The sequence below is a fragment of the Gobius niger genome (genome assembly GCF_951799975.1).
Source record: "Gobius niger genome assembly, chromosome: 3".
NCBI lineage: Eukaryota > Metazoa > Chordata > Actinopteri > Gobiiformes > Gobiidae > Gobius > Gobius niger.
The window spans coordinates 39,519,885-39,542,615 of record NC_136854.1 but is presented as its reverse complement, the minus strand read 5'-3'; the positions used below and the strand labels follow the sequence as shown (position 1 = coordinate 39,542,615).

Sequence of the window (22,731 nt, the reverse complement as noted above, 5' to 3'; positions counted from 1 at the left end):
TTCTAGTAAACACAGACTTAAAAAAAGCAAAAATTACATGAACACTTTTTATTTTTGTGGAAACCTACTTTGTTTTTTAAGTTAGGGTAATTTTCAATGTACAAAACTCTACAGTTTTGTAAATTGAAAATTTCATAAATATCTGTCTGTGTCTCATCCAATTAATAAAGCAGAATTGGCACTAAGAGCCTCCAAAAACAAGTTTATTCCATCAACATGTCCTCAAGAGATGCCATTTTAGCTTTATGTGATTAAAAAAATGAAAAAATAAATTTTTCATACACCATTCACAGCCAAGCGATTAATCGATTAATCGTAAAAATAATCAGAAGATTAATCGATTACCAAAATAATCGTTAGTTGCAGCCCTACTTGTTTCGTTTTGAAATAAGCTAAAATTAAATTGATTTTTGAAATTCAAAATTCAATAACTCAGGCTAGGAATTGGATATTTACCTCTTACCCCCACCTGAACCAAAACCTAAAAGCTTCTTGAACAAAATGGCAACAAAAATAAGATGAAAACAAGGGAAATAAAAAAGCGAGAGAAATGTGACCAAAAAAGGTGAAAACGTTGCAAAAAATGTGCTGAAAACACATTTAAAAAGCAATGAAAAAAAGAAAAAAAACTGACGGCAACAACATACGGTTCCGGGTTAGAGGAGTTTTGTAGATTTGGGTAAAGCTGAACTCAAGAAAATGCAATTGTTTGGGTTTTTGAGGTCTGTAGGAGCTACTGACATGGAGATTTTGTCGCACCGATGTGATAAAAATGGCCCTTGGAACTACAATTTTCCATATAAATCTACATTTTATTGTGAGAATTCTGTCTTTCCTTTTCGTTTCCAGGTCAAAGCTTTTATGTTAAAAGCACAAATTGGCCCAAAACCTGAAAAATGTAATTTTGCTTGTAGCGTCTCCCCTTAAACACCGTGCCAAAATGCCAGACCCAGACATAGATAAATGGAGGGGAGTCTGTAATTATATGTTAAATTATGAGCAAATGACAGCAGATTAGAGCCTCGACTGAAAAAAAGATTAAAGGAAAGAACATCATTATCAATCAGAAGAGGCGAAATACCTCCAATAACTACAAATATGACACTAGTACCATATTACTAGTGTCATATATTGCACTTATTTTTTTTATTTTTTTTACCAAATAAGTGGTGGAAGAGTAATGCACAAGGCCACATTAAAGTATAGCTGGGGGAAACACACACACACACACACACACACACACAGTTCTTTGTCTGGCTCTGCCCCCTCCCACTGACACGGGTAGACAGCCCCATCAAACTTTCATACTAATGGCCAATAGTCTGCGTGTCCCAGGACGGACCGCGTGCACCCACTCCGCATGTGTCCCGCCCGGGAACTTCTTATCTTGTCCCTTCAGATTCGAGCCAAGGGTCCGAGAGACGGGACCGGGAGAGGGAAAGAGGGGTCCCGCAAATGGCCTGAGCTTATCTTGTTTGATGGGATATGGGGGGAGGGGGAAGCGAGAGCGAGCGCCACGTGGGGGTGTGGCAGCAGGGGGGATATGTCAGGCCCGGGATGGAAGAGGCTGGCGTTGGATATGAAAATGGGCACAGTGGATGTCCCTAGGGTTTCGGGGTTTTGCTGGTATGGGACAGGACAGAGGGGGTCGTTCCGCGAAGAGACAGTGGGGGGCGGGGCGCACGGTGCTGCTGTTGTGCCATGTCAGAATCCTCCATAGTTTATTTATAACTGTTTTTTTCCTGTTCTTTATGCAGTATGTTGTGGGTACTTGTACATGCATTTTCCTCAAGGATACAAGCTAAATAAACAACTCTTTTGTTACTCCGATGATGCTGTATCTGGTGGAGACATGGCTGGCTGTTTTCTCCACCCAGGCTTTGTTCAGCGGTTTTCAAAGAGTTAAAAATATATTCAGTGCGTGAAACTACGCACACCGCAGCGTGAGCTTCTGAAACTTTGGGAGGTATTGTGCTTTATAGGCTGTATATTCAAACAGTGGCAGCTGCCCATGTGTGAATGTGCGCATGTCTGCAGGCGTTTCCATACGTGTGTGTGTGTTTGGGCCGCCTGCTCTCCAGCTGTTTCCTGTTAGCTATCACGCTGCTCTCAAGGTTGCTGAGCTGTGTGGACGTGTGTGTTAAAAGTCACAGCCGCTGAGTCATTTTTATCACACTTTAACAACGTGTCTCTCCCACGAAGAGCACTGGTGAGAGCAGGGATCGAGTCAGTCGAAGGGGAAAACTGTTGTGGTCCCAATGGTTCCCGAAGCCTGTGTGCAAAGCCTCAGAAGGCCTCCGTTTCATCAGAGCACATTTGGGCAGAGGACAGTGACTAAGAGCTGACACACACACGCATGTGTGCTCATGCCTAACCAAGTGCCAAGTGTGAGAGTCACTCCTGACAGTAAGTGAAGTGACTCACCAGTCGATAGGATTAAAACATAGTTGGTTTATGATATCTATGAGGCGAGAGCGGCTGTGCGCAGTTCTGTTTGCAGTATATTGTGTATTCAAACATTTAGGGTGTGTGTGTGAGTCAAACGGCCTGTGAGAGCTTGTCGAGTGTTTACATTTCCTCTCTCAAAGAGGAAGTGACTTTGACCCTGAGGCCCTGCTGGTGTAATGCGCTCTCTTTCACACTCTGGATCATGCAGGAAATACCATGACTCACAAAGGATCTTAGTGTGTATGGAGAAGTACAGATTGCTGTCCTGAGAATATGTTAAGCATGATGAAATGGATCTATATGATGCAACTACTATGGGTCAGTAACCACTGATGTTCCCCTTGTGTCTGTGAAGAGTGAGGAAAGCCCCAGTCCAAAGCGCCAGAGGCTGTCCAGCCAGTCTGTCCTGGAGCAGCTCACCTCTTCTGCCCCACCACCTTCTACCCCATCACCCCCCATCCGGCCCTGGGAGTCGGGACCGCCCAATCGCAGACCCCCTCATCCCCACGCACACTATCACCAGGAGCGATGCCTCACTCCAGCGCGGCTCCGGCGCAGGTAATAACTCTTATCATTTCTAACTAACTTTAAGCTCTGAATCAAAGTCATTTATATATTCATAACTTGCTCGTCTCCCTCCAGCCCCCCCGCCAGGCGCCAGCGCGGACGCCTCTCCAGACCATCTCGTCATTTGCCTCCCCATCACCACCCCACCGCACAGGGGCCTGCCAACAGGCTGCCGTCAGAGCTCCAGGATGAGAACTACCACAATCCTCACATCCCCACACACCAGACATACCCAACACACCCCCCCAGTGCCTACGGCCAGACTCCCTCTGCTGGGGGAGCAGCCGGGTCAGAGGAGCCCCGCGCCTTCCACCCCCCTGCTCTGTCCCCACGACTGTTACACCCCGCTGCACATCACCACCACCACGGTCATCAGCAGCATCATGCCACACAGCAGCCAGGAGCCATGGTCATGGACCTGCACGAACAAGTGAGTCCACGCTTATTAAATCACATAAACATTACGTCATTAATTATCATCCACGATGATGTAAGCGTATAATTAAGATAGACCAGTCCTGCAGATGAATAACCCCTGGTGTGTTGTGTCAGCTCCAGCGGGGCAGCGTCCCAGTCTCCTACACCGTGACCCCGGTCCCTCCTCATGGCCTGGCGCCGCCTCTGTGCAGCGGGCAGCACCTCCCCCCTGCCTGCTCCTCTCAACAGCAGGTCCCTGCCTGCAGCGTGGTCTTCAGCACTGGACAGCATTACCACCCGGTGAGCGCAACACTCCAGTGCGCCATTTGTTCTTGTGTGTGGGTTTGTTCATAAAAAGTACACTTTGTACGGCACATTTTCTCTTGCCACAAGAAAAAAGAAAGCGCCTGGTGAACAATAACAATAACTGCTGCGTTCTACAGACTATTATTCCATGTTCTTGAATGCCACCTAGTGGAGATCCATTTGCATTACAATATGAGTAAACCTTGTTATAAACAATACATGTATGTCTTTCTTTCTCCAGATGCTTCAGACTTGTTCGATGCAGCATCTTCCCGTGCCCTATGCGTTCCCTTCTCTGTTGTCCAGTGACCCTCAGTTCCTGCTGCCCCCTCCCCCACACCTCGCCCACCCTCCGCACCTCCACACACCGGGACAGTTCCTGCCCTTCCAGACGCAGCAGCCACGATCGGTACGTCGGCGCCTTCACTTTGTCTGTTCTGTTCTACTTTTTTCAAACACTTTTGTTATGCCCGGTCTCATATTGTGCCTTTCTTTAGCCTTTACAAAGAATCGAAAATGAGGTTGAGCTGCTGGGCGAGCAGTTGTCGGTTGGCGGCGGCTTCAGCTACAGCCACCATCGCCACCACCACCATCACCACCAGCCCTCCGCCCTGCCCCCCTCCACGCCGCTGCAGTTCCTGTCCCACCACGACCCGCTGGCACAGGAGCTCTTCACTATGGTCAGTGGTTCCACCTAAATGCACCACAACACCAGGCCGTGACTAAAATTCTGACCAAAATGTGTTTACAATCTCCCCTTTCACAGCCCTACCCCCACTTCATGCCTCGGAGAATAACAAGTCGTCGGTACCGCTCTCAACAAACCGTACCTCCCTCTCCGTACCACCCCAGCTTCCTGCCTTATTTCTTGTAAGTGCCATTTAAAAGCAATATCTTAAGTAATATCAAATGGAAGCAAAAATATCAGTATGTGTGTAGTATCTTTCTTTAAATATAAGTAGTTATTGATTTGTTTCTTGATTCTTCTCTCCCCCGTACAGGTCTATGCTTCCTGTGCCCCCGAATGTAGCCCCCACTATAAGTTTAGAGCTGGACGTGGAGGATGGTGAGGTGGAAAACTATGAGGTATTTATTATTTTTTTAAATGTAAACATGACACTTTAACCAACATTTTTAGAGTTGACTAATGTTGTTTTCCCTTCAGGCCTTGTTGAACCTTGCTGAGCGTCTCGGAGAGGCCAAACCGCGAGGACTGACGAAGGCGGACATCGAACAGCTGCCTTCGTACAGGTTTAACCCCAACAACCATCAGTCTGAGCAAACACTGTGAGCGCTCCGTTTCTTCGACGCACGTTCGGTGGAATGACGTCGACCTTAAATGACCAAACGCTGTGTCTCTGTGTCGCAGGTGCGTGGTGTGCATGTGCGACTTCGAGTCCCGCCAGCTCCTGAGGGTCCTGCCTTGCAACCACGAGTTTCATGCAAAGTGCGTGGACAAGTGGCTTAAGGTGAGTAATCGAGTCTTGGTCATTATTCATTCACTCCACACTGTAAGCTGTTATTGCAGCCGCAGCCACAGCCGCCCTGGGACAGACTGTCCATTTACAACGTGGCTATATAATGTGTTGTTCATATCCAGAGCTCTTATTATGTCAGTGCCCTCTGCTGGACACATGTGGAACTCTTTCCTTTAAATTTAATGCCCCCTAGTGGCTAGAATGAGCATTCTGGTTATTCTTTAAAAAATCATAACTCCGCACAGGAATGGGCTAGAGAATTTATGCTCTAGAGGGCAGGGGCCGGATTAAATCAATCTCGTGGGCTGGTATGTTTGACACCCCTGTCTTAAGTCCTTAAAATTGCATCTATAACAGGAAAAGGTCATCTGACACAAGCCTTTGGATAGTGTTGGATCATGTCGCAGATATTTTAGCATGGCAGGGTTTCTGCGGCCAAAATTAAGGCCTTGAAGGTCATTAAAAAGCATTAAATTGGATTAAAGATGACATTAAATCTAAATTCCTTAGAAAATGTTTTATTTTCTTGAAGACAAAACCCAACATAGTGACATTTTTATTGCATACATTTGTGAAAACCACAAAAAACTATGATCTAAAACACATTTTACACACCTTTTTGCTCAAAAGTTGCCCGGTGTGTCCAATAGGTGGCGTTCACGTGACATCATAACATTCTAAAGAGCCTATAGTTTAAAATTGAGGTGGAGCGACTGAAAATTCAGCATCGCTTTAAATTAAGGTGTGTCATTAAGTATTAATAAGCATTAGTAATCAATTTAGGGTGAGGGTTTAGGTTACAGATAGGTTTAGGGTTGGCTATGAATATGCAAATTATTAATGCTCTATTTGTATGTTAACAGATAAAAGTATAATAAGCAGTGTGTTAATACTTTACAGGCCTATTATCAATGTTTATTAGTACCTTATTAATACTTAACAAGCTCACCTAAATATAAAACATTGCTGAAAATCCTATGGTAACAGAAAAACTGCAGACTTTTTGTCATTTGTTGGCAAATATCTCATGAAACAAAAACTGGAAGAAAATCTGGAAGTTCATAGTTTTCTTTTCCGGCTCATATGAACTATGGTCTTATTATTTCCTCTTAAAGGCCTCCAAAAGTGGAGACAATATTTTTATTTTTTTTAAATGAGCGTGATGAAAGGTAGAAAGCACTTTCAGACATAAAAAAAATGTGGCAAGTTCATCACTCTAAACAATTTTCATTTTGGAGATCTCTGACAAAAACAATTTCTCCCATAGAGTTGTATCGGCCCCTGCTCCACCTGACATTATGACATCATCACATCCTAAATAGTGAACGCCACCTATTCTAATTTGAATATAAAGATTTCCCCTCATTCCCCAGTTTGTTTGATTGTTTGCAAATCTTACGAAATGAAATATGAGTTTTATCCATTTGTGGCATTAAAAATGAGGGCTGTGATGATATATTGATTTTCCAATACATTGCGATATTTTGTGGGACGATACGATACTGTTTTATCCCGATATTGATTCTCGATGACATCATGCATATAAATGAGGTAGCAGCTTTCAGTCAACAGAGGCCAATTCAGTCTGAACAGTAGAGGGCAGCACACTGGCACACAAATGACTTTAATAATAGTTTTTAGAATTGTGAAGATCAATTTGGGGTTGATTTATTCCTTTCAGGCAACAGGACTGTGGTTTCTAGTTTATTTAAATGTAAGTGAAGTGATGTCACTGACAGATCTATAGACATTTTCAGTGTCAGGGATCATTCACTTATTTATTTTAAAAAAAGGGATACAAAGCACGAGAAAACAAATGCAAATCCTGAATAATATCTTGTATGTTTTTAAAAAAGGCCAAATAATAAATCACATGTTTCTTTATTAGTGACGTATCGTGGGTTCGCGTGTTGAACCGTGACGTACCCAAAGGTTCTCACCCTGATTTAAAAATATAGCATTTAAAAAGCATTACATTTGACTTGCTACAGAAACCCTGGTTTGGTTTATGATTTAAAATCTATAATTACTGGGCTGCATGAAATAGAAACTTTCCCGACATTCAGTGTTTTCTGTGCCGCCACAAATGGAAAAAATGACCATTGTTTTGAACTATTACGTCAATCATTTCTGAGCCAATACTTTAACTTTTCTTTTTTTTTTCTTTTTCCTAATTCAGGCTAATCGGACCTGTCCCATTTGCCGAGCTGATGCCTCTGAAGTCCAGCGGGATTCGGAGTAGCCTCTCTGTCTTATTCCACTTTTCCCACAACTTACACTGCAACTGCACAAACCAATCGGTGAACTGTATTTTTAACTTCGGGGATTATTTCCTCCTACTTTCCGTGGACCAGTGCTTCTGAATACCAAACTCCAGACTTTGAACTGTTATTCCGGGTTTGGCTTTTGGGAATTCTTCTACAGACTGTGCTCTTTTTAGGCCTTTGAACTCTCGCCCTGTTGCTCTGCCTTCTGCTCATCACTTTTTACAAATGGCCTTGAAACGCGCTCACAGCCGCAGTGTCATGTGTTAGTGGATATTTAAAGTTGTATTTTTTAACTAATTAAAGCTCTTTTAAGATGATGTAACTTCCTCTGTTACTGTATGGACAGGATAAGATTTTTTGAAAACATATTGTATAGTTGTACTAACATCCTAAGGGGAGGATCGACAGTCCAAAGATTATGAATTTTTATAACCAAGATACCTTTATTGTTATTAATCTGGTTGTTGATACAGTGAGTATTGTCATAACAAGCAGAATCTGTCCTTTTTACTAAACATTAAAATTGGAATTTTGAAAAGCCTTTTCCAGCGTGTTTTTTCTTAGGTTAAGAGTTTGGGTTAACAAACTGGGCAGCACGGTGGCGCAGTGGTTAGCGCTCGTGCTAGTCCAGGGGGGGCCTTTCATTTTCATAAGGGGCCACAGAAGCAGCCTGAATAGAGTCGGAGCCGCACCAACAATAACTCGAACTTATTCTGCAACTTCATCCTATTGTACATTACACTAAATTGTGTATTTTGAACATCTGATACTGGTATTTAGTAGGACTATTATTCTCTGAAAATATTTCGCCATATCAAGCTGATTCAGCTTCTTATACTCATTAACTTCTAGCATCGCACTGAAAGCAGCTCTGCGCTTCCTTCAAACTGAGTTTCTGGGAAGTGAAGCGATTGCAGGGGGGGGGGGGGGTCTCCAAGTATATTTATTAGTTTAATCGACAGGGACAGTACACATTGATAACATTTCTGTAAATGTGTCAGGATTAGCTGCAAAGCTAGTTTTCAGCTGTTGTCCCTGGGCAAGGTGTATAATACCAACAACAATTATCCATTTCCGTTGTGGGGGCAGTTGTTGGAGCTGCCCAAATCACATTGCACCAGCCCCTATGGCTCCTCCTGCAGGTGGTGGGTCCACAGAAACCGGGCCTGTTGGTCTCTCATAAGGAGCTTCTTAATCGCTCTTTGTCTGACCCGTCACCTAGGACCTGTTTGCCCTGGGAGACCCTACCAGGGGCACGAAGCCCCCGACAACAGAGCTCCAGGATTATTCGGGCTCTCAAACCCCTCCACCATGTTAAGGTGGCGGTTCCAGGAGGGGCCAACAACAATTATAAAACATAAAACAATTTTAAAAGTTGAGGCTATATACATACATACAAAACAACATTCATACATTAATAATATCTGAATGTTTGTTCTGTGTCTTGCACAATAGAATGGATTGGTGCAAGGGTAGGTCATACAGTTCAAACATAGGACAATATAAAGGATAAATATGTACAATTATTATTTACAAGAAACCACCTGTGCAGAGGATCCTGACACTCGGCTCAGTCCTGCATCAGGAGGCCTGTATAGGGTCTAATGAGCACATCGCTGATTGGATTTCAACCAGTTTTTTAATTGAGTCCTAAATGTGTTCAACGTGGGGCATTCTCTTATCGTGAGAGGGATGCTGTTCCAAATGTTACATCCCCTAACTGAAAAAGTCTGCCCAAAGTAAATTTCCCTGGGGGCCAAAACATACATGGGGAGTGCATTGCCGGGTCCATTAACTAAAGCTCCTAAATAAAAATGTTTTGATTGGGAAAATACTATTGAGGAAACGTGTTTCAATAAATGAGAAATAATGAGCCGGACAGGACTGTAGCCAATGAGTTGTTTATATCCTGATCCCTCATGTCAGTGCCCTCTGCTGGACATGTGTGGAATTCTTTCCTTTTATTTTTATTTTTGCAGCCCCCTAGTGGCTGGAGTGAGCATTCTGGTGATTTCTTTAAAAAAAATCATAACTCTACAAAGGAATAGGCTAGAAACCCACTTTTTTTTTACATACTCAGGAGTTTATGCCCTACAAGTTGTGGGCCGGATTGAATCATTTGCCCAGGTCTGTGCTAGATGGTCCCAGGTTCGATGCCCACCAGGACGGGGCCTCTATGTGTGGAGTTTTCGTGTTCTCACCATTTCTGTGTAGGTTTCCTCCGAGTACTCCGGTTTCCCCTGCCACTAAAACATGTACAATAGGCCAAGATGAATGAGAGCGTGCGAGTGTGGGACAACAGATGTAAATTACTACAGTCCAGTGTGGTTTGTTTATTTGTTAGGACTCCCATTAGCGGCTGCAAGCTGCAGCTATTCTATGAATTGACATACATTTGATGGTACATACATTACCGTTCCAAAGTTTGGGGTCACCCGGGCCTGATCTACAGCGTCTCTAATCCAGTGTTCATTTTGACAACATACTTTAGTTTTAGTCGAGATTTAGTCAAATAATTTTCTTAAATTTGAGTCTAGTTTTAGTCGACTAAAATTGCATGTAAATTAAAGATGAACTTTCCATTTGTAACATTTATTATATTCATATTTAATCAAGGTCCTCTTCATGCAGCTGCTCCCACATGAACAAAGCTCAGAGCTGCTCCATTGGCAGAGAATTCACATGATCTGAGGCTCTTTCAGACTGTCAGTGGATGATTTTAGTCTCATGCACTGTAAAGTAAACCAAATAACAACATACTATAACTGTAAATCTAGTGTAAAGCCTGGTTCACTAAGTCTAGAAGTGCTTTCACATCAGGGCAGTGTTTGAATATACAGTGACACATTTTGTACAATAAAGCTCAAAGATCCTGTAGTGAAGGCGACAGGTCACTGTGTTCACCTCAGCACGGCGAGCTCTTCGTGTAACTATCACTGTCACAAATAGTTTTTGTGTCAAGGAGGCATTCTGACATGAGCTTTATACCCAAGCTATAAATACAATGCTACAAAAGGTCAGTCTGAAACTCGCTGTGTCTTACTTCAGAAATGCCTTCAAAAATCTCTTCCATCGTGTGAATGGCTTTAACATATTTTCAAGTAATGTGGTACAAACAATGACCTCAGCCCCTGTTTTTGACAAGACAGCAATAATGTAATAGCCTGATCTTTTCAGTCGCTGAACGTTTGAAAAAAATACTTTGCTACTGTAACTGAGATAAACCTGAGATAAATGTTTCCAGTTGTACATTTTCTATTTATCACTACAACCTATTACATAGGATTTTAATCTTTCTGTCCTTTGGATTGCAAGAGATGATCAATAAAAATGATATGAACAGCATCTTTAAAGGGGCTAGATGCAAGTTAGCCATTTTATACTCACTACTGCCACCTCAGGTCATGCGTGTAACTGCACCTTCTATATTAAAGGAGCAATACCTGATTGTACAAAGAAACAGGCTCACTCAAATTTCAAATTGCTATTTTCTGGTCCAAACTCAAACTTTCCTAGTGCATTTACAACATCAACATTCATCACAGGGACTGAGTTTAAACCAGGTTTCACAACTCAGGAGGAAAACTGTCACTTCACTGTAAAACATACCTACTAGCCTGACATTTTATGACTGTTTAAAAGGCTTTAAAACCAGTGTTTTTTGGATACATGTCTGCTTTTACCATATACTAAAGGACAAAACAAATTTTATTCCAATAACACAAAATAAAAAAAATCAAGGATAGCTCCTTTAATGTAATAGCCTAATCTTTTCAGTCATGTCAACATTACAAAAAATTACATTGCTACTGTAATTGTAAACCTGAGATATTTTTTTTTTCCAATTGTACATTTTCTATTTATCACTACAACCTATTATATATGATTTTAATCTTTCTGTCCTTTGGATTGCAAATGGACAGCATCTTTGAGTGGTTGTGTCATTGGTGCTGAACTATAAAGTATTTTAGTTTTATTCAACCGTTATAAGAACCACACCCTTTGAGCTGATTTTCTGTCATTTAACATTCTCTAAAGCTAAAGCTTATTGCCTAGAGCAGCCATTCCCAAAGTCTGGGACATGGCAGCCCCCTAATCGATCTGAAATTCTCTCAAGGCCCCCCCAATAATAATTTGCTCCTTTCAAAGGAATTCGTTATTATTTTACAGCTATAATTACATGAAAAACAACATCTAGTTATGACTGTGGGATAAATACTGTTTTAAAGCCGTATGTTTTAGCAAATAAATGTATTGTTCCTTTCAAAATAGTATTTTTTTTTTTTAATGTACTTGTTTTGTATACCATTGTGGGCCCCCCGCAGTGCCTCTGAGGTCCCCCAGGGGCCCCCGGACCCCACTTGGCAACCCCTGGCCTAGAGATTTTACATCATACATGCTTATGCTTTATCTCAGATGAAAGCCAGGACCTTCTGTGCACAAATGACTCATTTTCTTATTATACAGTATGATTATTATAGCTTCTTGGGTGTTGGTTGTACCGTACAATAACCATATAATATATAATCTTGTGATGGAAAAAATACTTTAAAAAATATGTATTATCCTCAGTACTATATACTAAGATGTCACCTTATTTAGTCCCTGATCAGGGGCACAGGTCCGAACGAAAACGTAAATGAAATGACCTCTGATTAAAGCGAATATACTGCAAGTGCAAAACAGTAGATGGCCTCAAGAAGTCTAAGTCCCACAGCGGTACGTACATGCACCACAGTTTGAAAACCACTGGCCTAAAAGCCTCCCATCTGTGCTTAAGGGGGGAAAAAAGAAAAAAAAGTCAGGTGCCATTGAGGTGTGTACCTCTAGGTGGCAGTATAACCACTCCTCCAAACAAAGCAAAGGACCGGTCAGAAGAACAACGCTTTTTAACTACTGCACGTGTCCTGCTCACATCACAGTGACGCCTCTTTTAGCTGCTTCACTTCAGGGACAGGACTGTTTGCTGGAGTCTCACTTTTTGCATCATTTTCTTTTGCCCAAGTCAGGAGCTCCTTTGTTGTACAGAACAATGCTGCCCCCTTCTGGCAAAACAACAGAGCGTGTGATGATTTCACTGTAGGTGGTTTAGGGCAAATCTGCTGCAGCTCCTGCTACACTATTCAGACCCTTTTATTTATATATATTTTATAGGGTGCAGGCAAAAGACAAAACTAATACAGATAATCAGTAACACTTTATATTACAGCCTGCAAGTTCCATGTGTGCAGGTAACACAAAAGTAATTGCACATGTAAGTACTGCTAAAAATGTGAATTAATGTAATAAAAATAAAATAATAATAATTGGGGGGAAAAAGACACAGTCAGTTCCTTTTTATGTGTTTTTTTAATTATTTTTTTAATTAATTTGGTTATAAAATAAGTCATATTTATATATGTAAAAAAAAAAGTAAAATAAAATTGAAATCGGAAGCTTAACTTAAAGGAGCTATACCTAATTGTACAAAGAAACGGTCACTCAAATTTCAAATTGCTATTTTCTGGTCCAAACTCATCTCAAACTTTCCTAATGCATTTACAACATCAACATTCGTCACAGGGACTGAGTTTAAACCAGGTTTCAAAACTTTCAGGAGGAAAACTGTCACTTCACTGTAAAAAATGCCTACTAGCCTGACATTTTATGACTGTTTAAAGTACTTTAAAATCAGTGTTTTTTGGATAAATGTCTGCTTTTACCATATACTAAAGGACAAAACAAATGTTATTTCAATAACAGAAAATTAAAAAAAATAAAGGATAGCTACTTTAAATGGGCTAGATGCAAGTTAGCCATTTTGTACTCACTACTGCCACCTCAGGTCTTACGCGTAACTGCAGCTTCTAGATTAAGCTCGTGCATGGCGGCACTTCAGACCTGAAGAGTGACTTCATTTTTAGAGGCAGTTGTGGTGAACAGGTCTGAGCTCATTCTACACATTAGGACATGGCTGGAACATGTAGGGGGAGGAAATCACTTAATTTTAACATTTTAAACCCTTCCCTCATTTGAAAGACCTACAAAACTGATCCAAGATTTTTCCTTATTGCGTTTCCATGCGTTGTCGTCCCTTTTTGTTTCGTTTTTGTCGCTCTTTGGCGTTTTTATGTCGCGTTTTTATTGCATTTTTGTGGCTTTTATTGTGGTCTGGTTTATTGCGTTTCTGTTACTTTGTTGACGCCTTTTTGTCATGTTTTTGTGACTTTTTTGTACAGATAGGGTGGCATTTTTGTAACTTTTTTGTTGCTTTTTCATCCTTGTTCACATATTGTTTTCAGGGCAATTTTAACGCTCTTTTAAATAATCATAATAACAGGAAAACATGTGCTTGGTTAAGGTCGGGGTTAAGAGGTTAAAATGGAATTGAATCGGGGCATCGTTGCATCGTTGCATCCGTACTTATCTCAAGAAAAATGTACCTATTGTTAGATAATGTTTTGTAGTGGCCAAAACACCTGCAACTACATGACATGATACACCTTCATTACCCATTGTAGTTGGACACCTGTATTAAAGCCTGCACTTTACCTGTACTAACATGTGTAGTTACGTTCTTGTTCCCCACAGGCTGTAATCGTATTCACTATAAACCCCCAGATCTCTGACTGTAGGAGCAGAGCATGAAGATATACCTTAATGTCTTACTGCAACTACTTCATTAGCCAATTTGAAAGTGATCCAGGCCCTGGGTAAAAGCCAAGGCGTGGGTTCTGTTCACATTGAGAATCTTCTTATTTTCAGCAGCAGATGCAACTACGGCATACACCAAACAGATAATGGCACAAATACATAGTGGTGTATTTACATTTATGATGAATATTTACTCTACTTTTTTCTGGTAACAAAGAGTTCTAATAAAAAACAAATACTAATTATGATAAGTACAGTCCCAGAAATCATTTGTTGGACCTACAAAAGAAAGTCAAATGCAAACAGCAGGGGAGAGGGGTGTAAGAGGAGACACTTTTTGCTTTGGTGGTTATTGCGTAATAACAGTATTATATAAATACCATCAATATAATAATTAGAGAATAATTATAGAAAGATGATTACCCATTCAGCCTCATTCATAGTAAAGGTCCCGAGTCATCATGTGAAACTTACATGGCTGCTCAATTTCCTCCTACGCAGCCTGTTCCTTAAAAGAGCAAAAAAGCTCACAGGGTGGGCGGGGCCTCCACAGAGCTCCAGAGCTTGATTGACAGGCTCTGGAGCCAGTCAATGCACTGAAAATGCCTACACTTTTCGGACTGATCTACAAAAAACATGGTGGTTAAAACTATTTCACCTACCCCAGTGTTGTCACATGGGTCATAGCGATTTTTAGAAAAAGGAAAACTCCTTGGAGCCAGGCTTTTAAAGGGACTACAGAGTTTAAAAAGGTAAAAACTAAGTGTTTTCCTCCACCTACATGTTCCAGCCATAATGTGTAGAATGAGCTCAGACCTGTTCACCACAACTGCCTCTAAAATCCTGCACTGTCACTTAAAAAGTTGTTGCTTCAGGGCTAAAGTGCCGTCATGCACGAGCCTAATATAGAACCTGCAGTTACGCGTAAGACCTGAGGTGGCAGTAGTGAGCATAAAATGACCAACTTGCATCTAGCCCCTTTAAGCAAAGGGAGGTCTGAAGTCCCGTTAGAATCCTGTTTCCAAGTGTCTTTTGGAGTTGCCCCCGGCCACCAGGGGGTATTACAGCAATGTCAGCTCCCCGCCATGAGGACCAAAGAGAAGCGAGTTCCTCAGCCATTGATGAAGACACATGTTTTCTATGTATTTGCATATTCAAAAATCGTCTGGAATGTATCTTTTTTAAAGATGTTTGTCTTTAAAAAAAAGTTCCTTGAGGCCATTTTTACCTCCAGAGTTTGACAAGTTGAACCAGGTCTTGGGGTCAGTTGAATTTCTTTCATTTCATAATATATATTTTCCTTTCCATATGCACCATCTGCAGATTATGTAATTTTGTCACCAAAAATTCCCCAAATAATATAATTTGATTTAATGTAACATCTAATTTTAATTTGCTTTTCTCTGCCAAACCCAGAACCAACAATATACAATGCAAAAACTGCAGAATTGTAAATAATTTGTAATTTGTTTTTCATTGTGTCTTATGGACCAGAGGCTCAGTTTTACCCTAAATGCTCATTTTCTCTTCTTTGAAAACACCAAGATGTGTTTATTTATTCTGAGCAAATCTGCCTGAACGATTAATCTACTTTTATGCCTTTAAAAATATACATATACCAACCAAAATCAGAAAAAAATGGACCTCCATGCATTGATTTTGTATCAGGCCAAAAATTCACTTTGCGTAGTGAAAAACCCTTTTTCAAACAAATCTATAATCTTATACATAATACAGTGGGTGGTTGGGTTTACCCACTGGCTCGACTCACCCCGCCCTCCCCTGTTACTGTCAATGGCGCGATGCTGATTTATTTAGTCTTTACATCTCTCCCTCATGTTTATAAATGTCCAGTGTGAAGCCTCCATGTTGGCTCTGCACTGTTTAGTCAGCCACACCATTATTATGCTGATATCATTCAAATCTCCGCCCGCTGCCTCTGGCCTCAGGCTGGAGTGGACGCCTCTGCCTGGATGTCACCCTGTTATCTCTAATTTACAAAAGTGAAGTGGCTTCTGCCGCCCTGGGAACATCACTGCACTTGGCCCTTCGTATGGATCGCATGGATTTTCTCTTCTGACGAACACGACGCCCAGTGAACGCCTCGGCACTTAAACAATTTGCTCAACATTACCGCCTCCAATTTAGACTCCTAATTCCATCTCCTGTCATTGATACCTTTGATATACACTGTCTGCACTTATGGTCCTGTCCCACCCAAACAATGGAGACCGTGTTATTGCACAACACTGCCATCTGCTGACGAGCAAAGCATTTATTCATATCAAATGTACTTTAAAGCCACCATACTCACATTTATAAGTACAAGCCTCCACAGTAGTGGGGAGAATACTCTGTGATTTAGTTACAGAATACTTGCCTTAAAATGTGTTTTCCACTACTTTGTCCAATCAGAGCATTGTATTCTGAATACCTAGAATACATTCATGTGGATTTGCATAATATTCATGTATAAATACGGCGCATAATTACAAAAAATATAGGCTACACCTGGTCCTGGTAGTCATTAGTTAGTAATATTAGACAAAAAAAAAAGAGTCTAAGATTCTGTGTTAAAAGACGATTTAATATTTATTTAAAACAGGAAAAACAGGTCATTATTCAATTCTCAACCTCTTACCAAGCGCATTTTCTACAGTTTGGTTTTGCCCAAATCTAAAAGCTTCTCAACTGGAGAGATATAGTGTAATGCAGGGGTAGGCAATGTCAGGCCTGGGGGCCAAATCCGGCCCTACACACAGCACCTCGGGGGCCAAAGGCCAAGATGATTTTGAGAAATATTTTTATGCAAAAATGAGATCAAATTGTAAAAATGTGAGAAATAGTGTCAGTATTTAAAAACTTTCCCGGCAGAGCACCCCATTTACTCATACATAATGTAAAACATGATTCTCAACTTGTGGGTCGGGACCAGAAAGTGGATTGCAGAATGATTTTCAGCGGGTCGCGAGCCTATAGGAAATGTTCTAAATGTTTCATTGTAAACTGCATGGAACCCCTCCTGGAGCCGCCGCCTTAAGGTGGTGGAGGGGTTTGAGCTTGAATGATCCCGGGGGCTCTGTTGTCGGGGGCTTCGTACCCTTGGTTGGGTCTCCCATGACAAACGGGTCCAAGGTGACGGGTCGGACAAAGCCCCTGTTCAGAAGCCCCTGAACAGGGAGAGACAGGCCCGGTCAGAACCATGAGGCCGTCCTTCTGTGGACCCACCACCTGCAGGAGGAGCCATAGGGGCAGGTGCAATGTGATTTAGGCAACTCCAAAAGCTGCCCCCACGACCCGGCAACGGAAAAGTGGAAGAAAATGGATGGATGGAAACTGTATGGAGTCAGTTAAAACGAATGTTATTGGGCAGTTTTTTTCAGACGATATATGACAATTTACAGCTTTATTTGGGTTGAGCTTGTCACCCTTGGGTAATGATGGGTCCCAAAGCCATGACTTGAGAACCACTAATGTAAAACATTGACATTTGCAAAAAAAAAGTTATTTACTTTAGGATAAAATATTTAGGATATAACACAGTAAATCACTGTATATTTCACAGGCTTTTTTTTTTTTTTTTTTTACAGTGTATTCTAAACCCTTTTTTTTACTTCCTCCCCAACACGGAGCCTCCATCACGTGTGATAAATTAAAGCGTCCGACGGCAGAGTCTGAAAGAAACAGTTTTAAAAAATGAGATAATATGTGGCCATTCATTTCACTTTTTGTTCTATATATATTCTATTGCCCTCGTTCTGTCTTTGCATTTGGAAAAGCAGTGTAACAAGAACGTCCAGTATTGCACAATTGCATTTGTGCGTCCTCCATATTTCTTGAAGACCTAAAAACCTCATGTGCAGCTGCTGGTTGTGTTGTCATCAGTGCTGGCTGCTCTCTCAGCACTCGCAGTGATAAGCACACTCAGCAAACCGTATCATGACAAACACAGATACATGCAAAGGTACTGCTCTGCTTTATCTCGTAGTATCTGTGTCCCCTGTACTGAAGAACATGTGCAGCTACTTGGAGGTCATTTTTCTGATTTTTATGGGTCGGTTTTCCCGCAGGTGCTGCCGTGAGGGGGCAGTTGTATTTGTGGTGGCTGTAGGTCAGTTCGTGTTGACCTCGATGGCTCAATCCCGGCTCCCCCAAAAGTTATTCTCTGTAAATGTGTTCTTGGACTCCACCCACCTTGCCTTTTGTCAGTATTCAATTCTTAGAGTGCTATTTGTGGTAGAAACGTGTTATATAAATTTGAGCGTGAGATATTGTCTGGTGTGCCTTGGAAAATTATCCAATTTCACCTTCATTTTACTTCACTTTCACCATTCATTATTATCCGCAAATAATGTACCGTTTTCGAGTGTCTTTGCTGTCTAGAGTAGAGTAACCATGTAATAAATACTCCATATTAGGTCGCTAATTTCTTTGAGACAAGAGAATTAGTGATGCATGGATGCAGCAGGTGGCGGTGACTGTGGCACGGTGGCTAGCGAGACTATATGGTGTTCCTATTCAAGACTTTGATGTGAACGACTGAATATAGGCTACAGGGTTACGTTTTTTAATATTTTCTGCTGGTGGTGTGCCTCGTGATTTTTTCAATGAAAAAAATGTGCCTTGGCTCAACAAAGGTTGAAAAACACTGCTGTAGGCTACTGTAAAACTGAAATGATTTTACATGTAATATATTTTGTTTTGCTATATAAAGGTCCTGCTTTTCAAGTCCCGGGCACTATGGAGTGCATATACTTTCTTTGCTCTATCTATCTATCTATCTATCTATCTATCTATCTATCTATCTATCTATCTATCTATCTATCTATCTATCTATCTATCTATCTATCTATCTATCTATCTATCTATCTATCTATCTATCTATCTATCTATCTATCTATCTATCTATCTATCTATCTATCTATCTATCTATCTATCTATCTATCCCATCCATCCATCCATCCATCCATCCATCCATCCATCCATCCATCCATCCATCCATCCATCCATCCATCCATCCATCCATCCATCCATCCATCCATCCGATGAGTCACTGTGCATGAAATAAATCTAATGTCTTGATCTTTAAAGGGGCTAGATGCAAGTTGGCCATTTTACACTCACTACTGCCACCTCAGGTCATACGTGTAACTGCACCTTCTATATTAAACCTGTGCAACGTTTTTGAGTGACAGTGGAGGATTTTAGAGGCAGTTGTGGTGAACAGGTCTGGGCTCATTCTTCACATTAGGACATGGCTGGAGCATGTAGGGGGAGGAAAATACATGAGTTTAACATTTTTAAACACTGTATAGTCCCTTTAATTCCATTAATTCATGAAACATACAAAGTAAGGTCTAAAGCACATTCAGCTGCATGTTTTGATGAAACATTCAGTATTTACTTTGTCTATTTTACACACTCTATTTTGCCCTATTTGTGCAATATCCAAATTTGACTCCATTCTTCTGCTTGTAATCTAATGTTTCCACAATTTTAGAAAATGCATAGATGTGTTGCATTCAGGGTATAAAATGTACAATGTTGTGTCCAGATTAGAATATTGTGTGACTTACTTCGGGCTGTATGTGTGATTTTGGGCCAAAAATAAAGCAAAGGAAGCGCTTTAATGCTGATCTAAGTTTGAATTTCTCATGTCTGTCCATCCATGTCCCACCGCACCACAAGATTTGTCCCACTTTCACCGCTGTTTGAGGTGGTGACCCTAACTCAGGCTTAACGGTCAGAATCCCCAGTGGCACAGGGGCAAACATGCAAACTCCACTGTGCCAGAGAAGGGTGTGCCACACGTGCCCCGGCTGGTCTGAGCGAGGAGCAGATCCGCTTCCATTACAGCTGATTGAAATGTCCAGTGGGCCGTGTAGGGAAAGTAATGCGTTAGCTATATGGGCTGCACAGTCAGGGATTTACACAGCGGCCAAATCCTCCCGTCTTGTGCCCGTTCAAGGAGAAGTTTGGACCATGAAAGCTTTGATTAAGTTAGACAATTTGTAAACCTCTGCAGACGGATACATGTTGATTGCTGTGTCATCAAGGCTCACATACAGTAACTAAGTGTATTGAGGACAGGTTTACACGCTGAACATAAAGTAGATCTAAGCATCCTTTTGGGAGTGACAAGAATAGACAGGAATCAGGACATCAGAGGTTCATGCTTTTGGACATAAAGTCAGTCACTGTTACCAGAGAAGGTACAAGGCATAAGAAATGAATATGCTCAAAGATGTTGGTGAGAGGCATATACTGTTTGGCCCGGTTTCTTTTGTGCATTAGATGATGCTTGTTATAACTAAATGGCTAATGAAGTTTGGAGAGAGAGACAGGACTGTCCAGTGTGAGATAAAGACTTCTATTATTATTAGTTTATAAAGGAATAAGCCACAATACCAGGAGTAGTGCGGCGTCCGCACAGTTAAGTGAAGATATTACTGCTCGGATATTATTACGCCTTACAATATAGTTCCTCTTTTATCCGCTTAGAAAATCCACATTGTTTAATTTTGTGTAATCATACTTTGTAGTGTAACACTTCATGTAACCATGTTTAAATAGGGAAAACGTGGAAGAGCTTGGTAGCTTCTATCTTCACCTCGTTTGGAGCTATAGAGGAGGAGAGACTAAATGCTAACGCCGTCTGTGCTGTGTTTACGTGACTGAGGGCACACGTGAAGACCAGACAGGTACAAGCGAACTCGTCTAAGCTCAGGTAAGAACATATCTCAGTATGTAAAAACGGTGGCCTGTTCCTTTAAGGTTAATCATGGCCTTTGTAATTCATTAATTGCAGTTGATCGCATTCAGGCATAATTTATTTAACGGTTGTATTTATTTTTTAGAGGTATATTTTAGATGCTTCTTAGATGCTTCTTAGATGCCTGTGTCATTTCCATCCATCCATCCATCCATCCATCCATCCATCTTCTTCCACTTGTCCATTGCATCAGCCCCTTTTGGCTCCTCCTGCAGGTGGTGGGTCCAGAGAAGGACGGCCTCACGATTAACCGGGCCTGTTGGTCTCTCATAAGGGGCTTCAGAACCGCTCTTTGTCTGACCCGTCACCTAGGACCTGTTTGCCATGGGAGACCCTACCAGGGGCCACAAGCCCCCGACAACAGAGCCCCAGGATCATTCGGGCACTCAAACCCCTCCACCACATCAAGGTGGCAGTTCCAGGAGGGGTGTGATCATTTCAAACACTTCAAAGACAACAGCAGTTTGATTTATCATCTTTTTAAATAAGTTTATGTCGGCTTAACTGTGTGAATAAACAAGTTTGACAGTGAAATTGTTTTTGGCTTTACACAATGTTCGTCCCTATGCAATATCTTGCAGGAAAAAGTAATTAAGCAAGTGATTTATTTCTCATTGCACAATTGAACAACGGAATTGTGTTCAGGTATTGGGATAGTTCTTGGACCGCCATCTTGGACCAACCTGACCAGCATGTGTTTGGAGGTCGGGGAAACTGGAGTACTGCCTTAAGTGATCCTCTGAAACGGTGCCTTCTGGGTTTGTCCCTGTTTCAGAGCGTGGTGTCCTGCACTGATCAGCTCCTCCACTTCCTCCTTGTCACCATCTACTCCTCGTTTGTCCCTTTGTTGTTTCCTGTAGCTCCTCCTGTGCTGCCTCCACTGTGCTGCAGGTGTGGGAGGCTCTTGATGCCTCTTCAGTTTCCTTCATGGCCAGTACGGACTCTCTGCAGTCAAAAATCCAATGAACCTCACAAAAACACAGCAAAGATGTACAAAAGTATCCATTAAAACAACGTGGAACTCAGAAACTAGTCACTGTAGTGTTGAAATGGCTGATTGATGATGTCACTAGCGAGAATTGCCTATATCTGTTTATTCTGTAACACACATTTAATTCTATACATTTTCTTTAAATCATTTCACCACTGACTCTTTCTTATTTATTATAAGCGTCTTAAGTATCCCATTGTGCGCTGTACTAAATAAATTACTCGGTAAGAGCTGCTCCATGCCCTCAGACCAGTGCGGATCTATGCTACTATTCGGTATCCAGTGAATGTGCCTGTAATATTTATGACGGACAGAGTAGAAATGTCTAAAAGAAGTACCTCCTGCCCGTGTCCTGCGCTGTTCATCGCTCTCACACCCAGTCTTTATGCCCCTCTCTGAAGCCGGGGCTGCAGAGTGCCTTGTATCTCCTCCTTTGTGATGGAAAACCGTAGTTGTGCTGGCGCATAACCAGGAAAGTGTGTCTCTGCATGACTGAGTAAACACAATGACTGAAAACTGAGAGTAAAGCTATGGAGGGAGAGATTAAGGCTGTTTTTCTTTGACATTTGTGCTTTGCGTTTACTGTCATCGATATGCTGTAGTGTTTATTATGAGAGAGTTGTGTTAGGGATGTCAAGATTTACTAGTTTTATAATGATCATGGTTATAAAGGCTCACGGTTGGATGGTAAACCGCTGTCATGTCTCAGGAGCCACACGTGTTTATGCCACTCATTGGTAAAGACGTAAGAAAGTCCAGTGTGAAATCCAGGCCAATATAATGTGCAGAGATTTGCATTTTTGAATGATAACTGCGTAACTTTGCCAGGGGAAGAGTCCCAAAAGAACCAGC

General features: G+C 41.6%; 1 protein-coding gene and 1 long non-coding RNA gene across 4 annotated transcripts in view; both read left to right on the top strand.

Moving 5' to 3' along the window:
• The window catches only part of rnf38 (ring finger protein 38), a 33,537-nt gene extending 25,543 nt beyond the window's left edge, over positions 1–7,994 (top strand). For 2 of the 3 annotated variants that reach the window (XM_079553365.1, XM_079553364.1), the window contains exons 4-13: positions 2,804–3,006; positions 3,091–3,445; positions 3,568–3,732; positions 3,980–4,147; positions 4,236–4,418; positions 4,505–4,608; positions 4,740–4,824; positions 4,904–5,025; positions 5,108–5,207; positions 7,396–7,993. In XM_079553365.1, the coding sequence (XP_079409491.1) occupies positions 2,804–3,006; positions 3,091–3,445; positions 3,568–3,732; positions 3,980–4,147; positions 4,236–4,418; positions 4,505–4,608; positions 4,740–4,824; positions 4,904–5,025; positions 5,108–5,207; positions 7,396–7,458 (1,548 nt within the window). In that variant the 3' untranslated portion in view covers positions 7,459–7,993. Of the gene's footprint in view, positions 1–2,803; positions 3,007–3,090; positions 3,446–3,567; positions 3,733–3,979; positions 4,148–4,235; positions 4,419–4,504; positions 4,609–4,739; positions 4,825–4,903; positions 5,026–5,107; positions 5,208–7,395 lie in introns of all 3 variants that reach the window. The other variant, XM_079553366.1, reaches the window with a different exon arrangement.
• A 114-nt stretch (positions 7,995–8,108) lies between these two features.
• Positions 8,109–9,264, top strand: LOC306960937. The gene is made up of 2 exons (XR_013792730.1): positions 8,109–8,255; positions 9,224–9,264. It is a non-coding gene; the product is annotated as an uncharacterized lncRNA (long non-coding RNA).
• Positions 9,265–22,731: the final 13,467 nt, after the last annotated feature.